The following is a 10,614-nucleotide window of genomic DNA, read 5'->3' on the forward strand; positions in this document are numbered from 1 at the left end:
CTTGAACCAGTTGTGTAATGTGCTATATATTTTGTGTGTGACTTTCTGTAATATTTGTGTACAGTAATTCCCTATGCCTATTCTCTAGATGCTCTTTCGGGAAAGCTTAGATTTGCTCATTACTTCTGTCCGCTATGAGTAGTAACATGGAGAGGTCCATCCAGCACAACTTGTCATACTGCCCAAGGCCTGGGAGCCACTGTTTTTCAGTTGTCCTCCACTGCCATCTCCTGGGGAAAGCTGGCATTGCTGCTTGACCACTTAAAATAATGGTGTCATAAGGGTATTGTTTAAGGGGTATATGTAGTATTTTCAATTTTCTTTTTTTTATCTTTCATTATGGGACAAAAAAAGTAAGAATTCTAAAACAGTCAGGTTATTGTGCTGTCCTGCCTCTGAACACCATGCCTCCATTTTTTTTTACTAGATAGCAACCTCTAGAAAGTTAGACACCTTTTCTTCAGCTCCACTGAGAAGCTCTGTCTATAGTTTTTCTAGCCTTTTCTTTACATTTATTTTCTTTTTTATTTATTTATTTTTTTTAATTAAGATACCCAAAATTTGAAATATGTTGCTTGGGCTTAGATGCTTAAAAGCATCCTAGAGTCCTATCATCTGCAGACCTTATTTAGAAACGATTTGCTAAATATCTAGTACTAGTAATCTTGGATCACAATTGAGGGAAGATTTTGTATCACTAAAACAGTTTACTTGCGATCAAGTTGGGTACAACCAGCTTGTCAGATTTTTTACATGCAATTACTGGTTGCTGGTTCATTCAGCTAGCAGTTTCCCCTTCGGGTCAGTTCACACTATAGAAGATGTGTTTCTGCATGCACGTTCTGGTGCATTTTTGATGCTTTCCAGTTCATTTTTTTTCCCGTCTTTTTCTTCAATTGAAATAGGGACATGTACGTTGCAGTGTATTTGTTTTTGGTGCATTCTGGTGCTTTTTTGATGCGTTTTACCATGTTCCAGTGCAGTTCTGTGCAGGAAAAATGCAGCCTGTTTTTTACTTTTTTTTTTTTTTTGGAACTGCAAGCACTGATGTGAACTATGACATTGACAAACCATATGACCTACTTTTTGTGCGTTTTGGATGTAGAAAAAAAAGCAACTGAAATGCTTGTTGTAGTGTGAACTAGCCCTTAGTGGTGATTATCTGTTCTGGTCTGAGGAACCAGGTTGATCTTCAGTGCCATCTACTTGCGGCAGTTTTCTCTACTTGGTTTGGCCTTTCCTAATCTAGCTTTGAGTTCTCCACATTTGTTGGATCTCTCAGTGGTTGTTGCCCAGCTCTCAGTAGGACTGATTTTGGACATCCTGACTCCTAAAGAATACCTAAATCCCTGCAGCCCTTAAAGTGTCCCTAAACCCATAACCCTGCATTCACTATGACTGGTCTCCTACAGAACACACAACATTGAAATGCATTTATTTTAGTAAATATAAACTGCTAAATATCTTTTTTCATCAGCAGTTAGAACAGTCTTGTGACTTTTATCAGTGTGCAGCTGAGCACTGGTAAAATATTCTATAAAAAATTATTTGCGCTTAGTGAAACAAAAAGCAAAAAGAATGCTGCTCCCGCGCTGAATAATAACCTTATAACAATCTAAACGTACACTCGGTGCGTATCTCTACATTTATAACAATACAATATACACTTGTGAACCTTCTCAATACAAAAAGGCTAACAAACCACAACTTTATAATAGATAAGTGCAATCCGCCATATGAAAAGTGACACCAGCCATATAAAAAGTGCTCAGTCCAACATATATTCTCCGAGATTCAATCAAATCTTGAAAGATGGTGAGCAAACATGATTCCTCCACCAAATAAATGATCAGCCTCTTACCAAAAATATTGATCTCACTTTCCAGAGATCAATACATGTTTTTGTGTGCTCATACTGGACACTCATCTCACTGATAGGATACTTTTCATTTTGTAGGCGTTTTCATTCTGCTTTGACTGTCCTTTTGAGGCTGCAAAATTCTTGACCCTCTCTCTGGACAGTGCTGATTGGCCCTGTGCTGATCACATGCACCCTCCCAAAGAAAAAAAAAAGCTCTAGCAATACACACTAAACTGAGCATGTGCAGAGTACTTCCTAGAGCTCTGTACTATCAGCAGAAGGACTGGGGACAGTTGAAGGGAGGAGCAGAGAAGACCGGATAAAACAGCCTTTTTACACAATGCATAGGATTAACCCCTTAGGTTCCACAGTGAGTATAACAAGCATGCTTTACAGCATATACAGACTGATTTTACTGTTGTGGGTTTAGGAACACTTTAATAAGATTTTTGTACTTGCCATAAAATCTCTTTCTTGAAGTGCATTGTGGGACACAGGTCTTGTCCCGCTGTGTATTTTTTTTTTACACCTTCAAGAAGTAAAAAGCAAGTCGTGTTTTGGCCAAAAAAATAATCAGGCAATGTATCAAAATGGAGAAGAAATATTTACCCCGTTTTAGATTTTTTAAGTATAATTTTCATGGGAGAAATATGAGCAATGCCATTGCTGACCTCCCTCTGTAAATGCTAGTGGGATAACTATTATGCTGCCCTCTGGTTTCTGTACTTTCTGGTTACTGACATCCAACAAGTATGCATATCTGAAAAATCAGAGTAAAGTTAGACGTCCTCCTTTCCTTTTATTTTTTTTTTCTTCTGTTTGAATAGTGTTTTTTACTGACCAGAATTTTAAAAAATTGTTAAACAATTTTCTTACACATTTATGCTTTTTTGTAGCTGAGGCCAAGGCTGCGGAGGCAGCTTCCAGCGGATACAGCAGTACCAACCCTCCCAATGTTTTCATGCCAATGGTAAGCCTACTAAGGTGACACTAATATTGATATAACATTGATCATATTGATATGAGTGTGGCCACTATAACACCCATAATTACTCAATATTGTCAAGCATTTGATGCGATCTGATTTGAATGGAATACAAATTTCAAGCCACACACACTGATTGATTTAGTGAATTTTTGTTGCAATAACTGACAGATGTGAAATTTTATTGATCGCTCAAATATTTGTGTGTTTGCTGGAGAACCTATTGTAACAGAGCTAGATCTAGTTTTAATCTGTCTTTTACATTTATGACTGATCAGTTTTTAAACAGTACATTGTTTGAGTCATTCAATGTCTTAATCCAGTGGTGGTCAACTCTCACAGTATAGGAGAAAGCAGAGAAAAAAAAAATACATAAATAGAAAAAAGGATGGACAACCAGAAAAAGTAAGAGGGGAAAATTAAAAAGCCATTTAACTACTAAAAGCCAGTCTAAAGAATATTTTCCTTCACTGGCTTGAGTAAGCACCTAGGTAAGGAAAACACAGAGTACTACTATCTTCATGAGCCCTGAGGGCCGCACAGTAAGTCCCCAAGGGCTGCAGGTTGGGCACCAGGGTTTTGATTGATGAAGAATCGCTTATTAGTAATCATTAATACATAGACTGATCAGAATTTGCTATGTGTATGGCCACCTTAGAGTACTCCATAGTGTAATCCATATTTTCTTTTTTCTTCAGGATTTTCCTCCACCTCCTCCTTACTTTCCACCGGATCAAAAGAAAAACCAATAAAACACCTTTTAACTAAGAACCAAGTACCTGTCATTCCTTTGTAGCTTCCTAACATGAAGCCGGATCTTCCAAAGACAATAATCCTGTATCATTCCTGAAGATAGTCTTCCTGCTAGTAAGGCCCCATAGCTCATTACAGCATAACTCTTGGCCCAGCCACTTGTCCTCCAGTATCTCCTACACTGTATGTTTTTTTGCTTGTTTTTTTTCTTTTTTTTTTAATACTTACCACTTCCAGATGTCTCCAGACCAGTCACTTGACATAATGTGCCCTCTGCTAAAGAGGTGGTCCTCAAGGATGCAGAGAGCAATGCTTACGTGGTTACAGCAGCATCACTCTTTGCAGCATTACACATTGAATGAAGGGTGCTGTGGTGATACCCCCTTAGGGGTAGGCCCATGTCCTTAGTCAAAGGGGTTGAATGACGCTGGGTGGCATTTAACCTAGAAGGCTGAGAACATCTTGTGGTGAAAATGAGGTTAAAGTTAAGTATTGAAGCCTGGGATGCCTTTTTTGTTTTAAGCTGCTGGGGGGAGCATTTGCAATTACAAGATAGGCCCAGAATTGGCCATTAACATTTCTGATTCGCATAGGATAGGCTTCTTTTGGCAGAACAGCTCCTAGTCACCCCCAGATCTCATCAGGAAGCTCATTCTCTGACCGTTCTGTCCTGCACATCTGAATCATAGCAGACTGGACTGTACTGCATCCTGCTATAATAAGCATGCACTAATCTTCATCTCTGTCATTTGATTGCTGTGTTTATGCAGATAATTTAAAATTTGTATTTATTTTGAAGGAGTCAAAGTAGAAACATACTGTACATAATATTAAACCAAAATAAAAATTTAATAAGCTGTCATGTCTGTTTATTTTGGTAAAAGAGATATGAAAATTGATATAGATATATAGTATGGCTAAAAGTAAGTGGACACCCTCCAAATTATGTTCAAGCATTTACAGTGAAGGGTACTGTTAGACCTCAATCAGACAACTAAATGAGGCCAAAAAAACTGCTGCAGAGGTAGCTGCGACTAGTTTGTGTGCAGCAAGATATGCTGTCACTGGACGCACTCCCTGGGCCCAGGGCCAGTCAAAAGCTTTATTTGCATTTAACTGTTGAGTGGTTTCATGCAAACCGTAGGCGCACTTGCCATTCATTGTGCAGGTGACCACACTGCTGCTGTTCACATATGCTGTGTGCTTGTAGCTGCAGCTCTGCAGGCATCCACCTATGTAAACTGGGCTTTTTGTAAGCTAGATCTTCTTGTCCTACATCAGTACCTGACCTCACAAATGTTTTAGTTCCTGACCAGCTATTAATATTTAGGTAATATGAAGAACTTTTATTATGCCTTGAAAAGAGACCTGGAGCAAAAATAATTTAATATGTGTCTAGTTTAAAATCTTAAAATGTGATATTTTATTGAGAGGAAAACACACACAGATTGGGGTGTATTTGAGCAAATTGCTATGGTAATATTTTCTAGTGAAAGTGCATATACATTGATTCTGTGTGAATGGGACAAAAGGAATGTTGTTAGGCTATTTTATGTTCTGAACAAATGTTTTTCATTGATTTCAAATGGGAAATATTGCATTTGGCCAATAGATGGATTAAATATTATGGAAAATTCTTTAGTTTCTTTTTTTTTTAATGAAAAACATTTGTCCAGCACATGAAATAGACTGATTACATTGCATCATGCTGGATAATGTTTTAAAAAAAAAAAATCAATGTTTCTGTACGCAGGAGTCTTTGCATTGTGCTGGATGACACCTCTCCATCTTGCCATGCACCTTTTAGGTACAAAGTAACCCTGTAAATCCTGGCCCAGCCCTGCAACCAGCTCTTGCTGTCATTTCAGTATATCACACTTCAGCTAACTGCACTAGGATAATAAACAATCAACAACCTGTTTTTTCAAGATTGTGCTGTTACAAAACAGTTACAGCAATTGCTTTCTCCTCTGCTTTTTTGTGTTGATATTCCTAGAACATATCATGAGACAAATTCCCATAATAGTTCTATTTTTCGTTCACGTGCAGAATGTCATGGCTTAAAGCTTGGATTCAAAAGACTCCTCACCCACATGCCCTTCCAAGGGTGGCACCTGTTTGCTGAGGCACTCGACCTCAAGTATCAAAGAAGTCTCCAGTGGAAACTTGTTACTTTCCCAATAGAGTATTCTAAAAACCTCTAGCTTCCCAAAATGCAGAGCACATACACACCCTATCTACACTTCAACTTAAAAGAGAAGTATGGGTTTTCATATTTTAGGTTTTTCCTATTCCCTGTGAGCTGCTCATACATAAAATAAAAAAAAAATCTTTCCAGCCCTCTGAGAAGTGCACCCCTTTCTGTTAAAATCAAGGTAAATACCTGTGGGAGAGGCTTCAGTCTTCTTAGGATTCTTATGCTGACAGTCTTGTCTGTATCCACCTCCTTTGCTTTTCCTATAGTATAAATACTCTTTGGACCTAAGAATAATCGACTGATTTTTGCTCTGTTAGTGGGTCAATGACACTGGCTGATTTTCGTTGTTCCTCCCCTTTTCAGTGATCAGGCATGTTGGAAAATTCGTGAAAAACGACAGATTTTCAACTCAATGATGGTCAAATCGTAGGATCGTTTTTCCGAAAAGAATATGCACATGAGCTGTGACCTAGAAGGAACAGAAGTTTCGCCTGTTATATGGGGTGAACTTTATGACTTGTTCGGCCAATTTTTGAAATCATTGATGGCACCATCGGATTACTAAGCAAACAACATTTTTGATTTTCAGACAAAAAATAATTCGGAATTCGACCCATGTATGGCCTGCATTAGTAAATCAACCCCATGGGGTTAAAATACAATCTTCCCATTTACTCTGCTTCTTTAGGAGAGGTTTTTAGTATGGGCATTCCAATTTGCTCTTGAATCCCTCATTTTCTGCATTCCATTTAAGGATCGAAAGTACTTTAGGAAGCTTTCTTTTTCATTTTTAAATAACTGAATTTTAATTTCTAATGCTTATTATGGATCTTCAAACACAAGACAGAATAAGAAAATTCTGACTAAGCTTTAACCAGAATCCCTGTTGTGGAGAATTATGTTGACCCCTTTCTCCTTGTGGTTTAAAACGGTTTTGCTTCCCTCCCAAGTAATTTTATTGGAGGTCATCAGAAGTTATAGAATAGAACAACTGTATACAGCAATAACAGATACATTGTAGGTATATTGTTTTGTGGGTGCAGTACCAAAGATCCCTTGCAAGTCTCACAAAGCTTAGTCCTTGCATTTCAGTACGTAAGAGCATAAGTAGTATATATTGTGTACAACAATGAAAAGTTGAAGCTAGAGAGCCATTTTTGAGCATCCCAACCAAGGGCCACCCTTTGCTGCTAATTAAGTGTGGGCTTGGTTGAAGGGTGAAATCCCTTTTTGCAAAAAAAAAGAAAATCTTTAAAGTGATAGTAAAGTCACTTTTTATATTTTTACCTATAGGTAAGTAAAATGAATATCTCCTAAATGCTCACCATTGAGGAGATATTCTACAGAGCAGTAGCCGGTGACACTACTGGTGCATGCACCAGGGCATACCCATGCTGTTCCTTCAGAGCTGTGTGCCATGGCCGAATCCCCCATGTGTGGGAGTGACGTCATCGACGGCTCGGCCGTTCAAGCAGCTGCAGCCCGCGAACCTTGAAGGAAGACCAGGTGGAGATGGAAGCCTTCTGCAGCAGTTATACTTGGAGGGCTTCGTTCTAAGGTAAGTCTTTCATAATGTGCTAGTATGAAATGCACACTAGCACTTTAATATTACCTTGCAACAGGAAACCTTTTTTTTTTGTAAACGAGCTCCTAGTGGAGCCTGAAGGAGGTTGTAGGTGAGATGTTTTTGATTTTTCTTAAATCTTTGTTCATCGCTGTCATGATTTACCTTTAACATGCTTTAAAGGTTTCAGACAAGTTTGAGGTTTTAAATGCTCAACATTAGATACTTTGCTATTCTTTGAGACATAATGCCCTAGTTTACAAGTAACAACAGGCAGTACTACATTTTTATATATATATAAGGTGCAGCGCTAAAATAACATAAATATATTATAGCATAAAATCAAGTGAAAATATCAGATCACACTGATGAGTGTGAAATTGAGTGAATAAAAAGTCCCAAAATAAAGGCCCAACGTGGGGATCCGATAGATCCTAATGGGTGCGTGGGGTAAAGTTCCAGTGTACCACACGGTGAATCTGGGGTAAAAATTGCGCACTCACCAGTAGTGCGTCAAAAATACGCATATAAGATTTATCCTGTTGTATCAGGTAGCGGTCATCAACTGCCAAGATAGGGTGCTACAGTATCTGGACATCTGACCACCGCTGGTGGCCATCCTGAGCAGTATCTGGTCAGTGTTTACTTACATTTCATTTTACCCCTACAATTCATGTTGTGTTACTTTCTGATTCAATAAACTCAGTGTATACGGTATCACACTATGTGGTGTCCCTTATTGGGCTCTCTTCAATGAGAGTCCCCACTTGCAGAACCTGTTCAAAAAGGGGACCCCAGATGGTGACACATCTGAGACACGTTTAAGAATCTTGGAGTGCCTACCCCGAGTTGCGATTGGAAGATGTATGACCCTGACCCTATCTTGGCAGTTGATGACCGCTACCTGATACAACAGGATAAATCTTACATGCATATTTTTGACGCACTTCTGGTGAGTGCGCAATTTTTACCCCAGATTCACCGTGTGGTACACTGGAACTTTACCCCACGCACCCATTAGGATCTATCGGATCCCCACGTTGGGCCTTTATTTATTTTGGGACTTTTTATTCACTCAATTTCACCTCAGTGTGATCTGATATTTGCACTTGATTTTATGCTATAATATGATATTTATGTTATTTTAGCGCTGCACCTTTATTTATATATATATATATATATATATATATATATATATATATGTACTTTATTGGAAGGTTTTTTCTTTGTCACCTTTTCTGGTGTTCTAGCTGCTATCTTTTATAGATTCCCGGATAGCGCTTGCATATTATCTCTTTATTACTTTAGTACTACATTTTATTAGGTGATCAAACCTTGTCAGTGTTTAAAGGACCCTGAAATTACTCATAAAAAAATCCTAACAGGTATAAAGTGCAGGCCCTTAGGAAAGCATGTCAGCTGCCTACAATTCCTACAGTTACATCTGAATCCATTCTGATCAAGAAAACCTTCCCCACCCCATGTTTTCTCATGCACAATCTTAGTGATTAGTAAGACAGCCCATCATACTGCTGGACCAACAGAACTGTGTGGGTGGAGGAAAAGGAAGGAGTCGGCTAATTTTGACACTACTAGGAAATTATGGAGCTTTGCCTGATCAGAACTGTCCAGGATTCAGCTGTATTGGCAAGGACTGAAGCAGATGTGGATGAATGGGAGCATCTCTAATGAGGTACCTACACGCATAACAGAATGTTGGTGGCAGTTAAAGTAGAACTACAGGCAAAACTTTTTTTTTCATTAGAGAACACAAGAGAGGGTTATAACCCCTGTCAGATTTTGTTTTACGTCACCTGTGTCCCATTGCAGATTTAGCTTTGCTTTCTGTCCCATAGCCTAACATGAAATGAGAGGAAATCTCTGCAAATTAATGAAATTCCTTGAATACCCCCCCAGGTCCCCAGAACTAGTGTCCACATTGGAAGATTTTCCCTCTATTACTTTTCTGGGGACAACCCAAAATTTGGGATTTTCTTTTACTGTCACTTTCAATGATAACGGTAAACAGGACAAATTGAGAGGGTAGATCGCCTTAATGGGAACACAGACAGCAATACAAACTGGCAAGCATTCTAATCCCTCTCCATTCTATCCAAAACAAAAAAAAAGTTTTGCCTTTAGTTATACTTTACCAGTAAGATTGGGAATTGTTCAGATGTTTTTTAGGCACCACTGTGGCATGGGAAATGTAATCAACTGGGATGAATTTTAACATTCGATCATATATATGAAAAATACTTCAGCGCAATAGGTACCTAATTATAATTATGCAGCTAGCATGTGATGTGTTCCCATATAAAATTTTATGCACTGCACTTTCTATTGATTATTTTAACATTCGATCATTAATATTTCCATAGAGGGAGCTGGTAGTGCAGCATTACCTTCTTCAAACTTTTGAAAGTTTGCCTGGAGCCAACTTGGATGTTTGTAGAATGATTTTCCTTTACAAAGTATTCTGCATCCTGGTTGTGAATACACAATTGGCTGTCATCTAATGCATGGAGGAAGATTAAACCTAATTGTAGCTACCCCCCACTATTCTGGCCTTTACTTCCCCCTTGGAGCACTTCACACCTTGTTTGTTTAAATCTATATAGGTACCTTTCTAGGTTACTTTATTCAGGTTGAGTGATATTATGGGCCCTTTTTCTGCCATATGGTGGTGGGTAGATTCTGACTGCTGCAGATTGCTGAACCATGTAATGCCAATCTCTACAACATTCTCCTCTGAGTCCAGTATGACCTGCTGATGCACCCCCAGGCGATGAGCCCTTGATGCCTTGAGCTCGCAGTACATATAACTGAATTGCAGCATTATCTGATTAGATGCAGTCACTATTCAGTCAAAAATGTTCTACCTACAGTGCCTTGAAAAAGTATTTATACCCCTTGAAATGTTCCACATTTTGTCATGTTACATCCAAAAACGTAAATGTATTTATTGGGATTTTATGTGATAGACCAAAACAAAGTGGCACATAATTGTGAAGTGGAAGGAAAATGAGAAATGGTTTTCAAACTGTTTTACAAATACATATCTGAAAAGTGTGGCATGCATTTGTATTCAGCCCCCTTTATTCTGATACCCCTAACTAAAAATTAGTGGAACCAATTGCCTTCAGAAGTTACCTAATTAGTAATTAGAGTCCGCCTGTGTGTAATTTATTCTCTGTATAAATGCAGCTGTTCTGTGAAGCCCTCAGAGGTTTGTTAGAGAACATTAGTAAATA

At 38.5% G+C, this 10,614-nt stretch overlaps 1 protein-coding gene across 2 annotated transcripts in view; it reads left to right on the forward strand.

Annotated features, from left to right (window-relative positions):
• The window catches only part of WBP2 (WW domain binding protein 2), a 22,222-nt gene extending 17,766 nt beyond the window's left edge, over positions 1-4,456 (forward strand). For both annotated transcript variants that reach the window (XM_089682648.1, XM_089682649.1), the window contains exons 7-8: positions 2,758-2,831; positions 3,545-4,456. In XM_089682648.1, coding sequence (XP_089538774.1) covers positions 2,758-2,831; positions 3,545-3,598 — 128 coding nt within the window. In that variant the 3' untranslated portion in view covers positions 3,599-4,456. The remainder of the gene's footprint in view (positions 1-2,757; positions 2,832-3,544) is intronic.
• Positions 4,457-10,614: the final 6,158 nt, after the last annotated feature.

The sequence above is a fragment of the Staurois parvus genome, unplaced genomic scaffold (genome assembly GCF_062004578.1).
Source record: "Staurois parvus isolate SC_StPar_1 unplaced genomic scaffold, SC_StPar_1.0 ptg000293l, whole genome shotgun sequence".
In the NCBI taxonomy this organism is placed as follows: Eukaryota; Metazoa; Chordata; class Amphibia; order Anura; family Ranidae; genus Staurois; species Staurois parvus.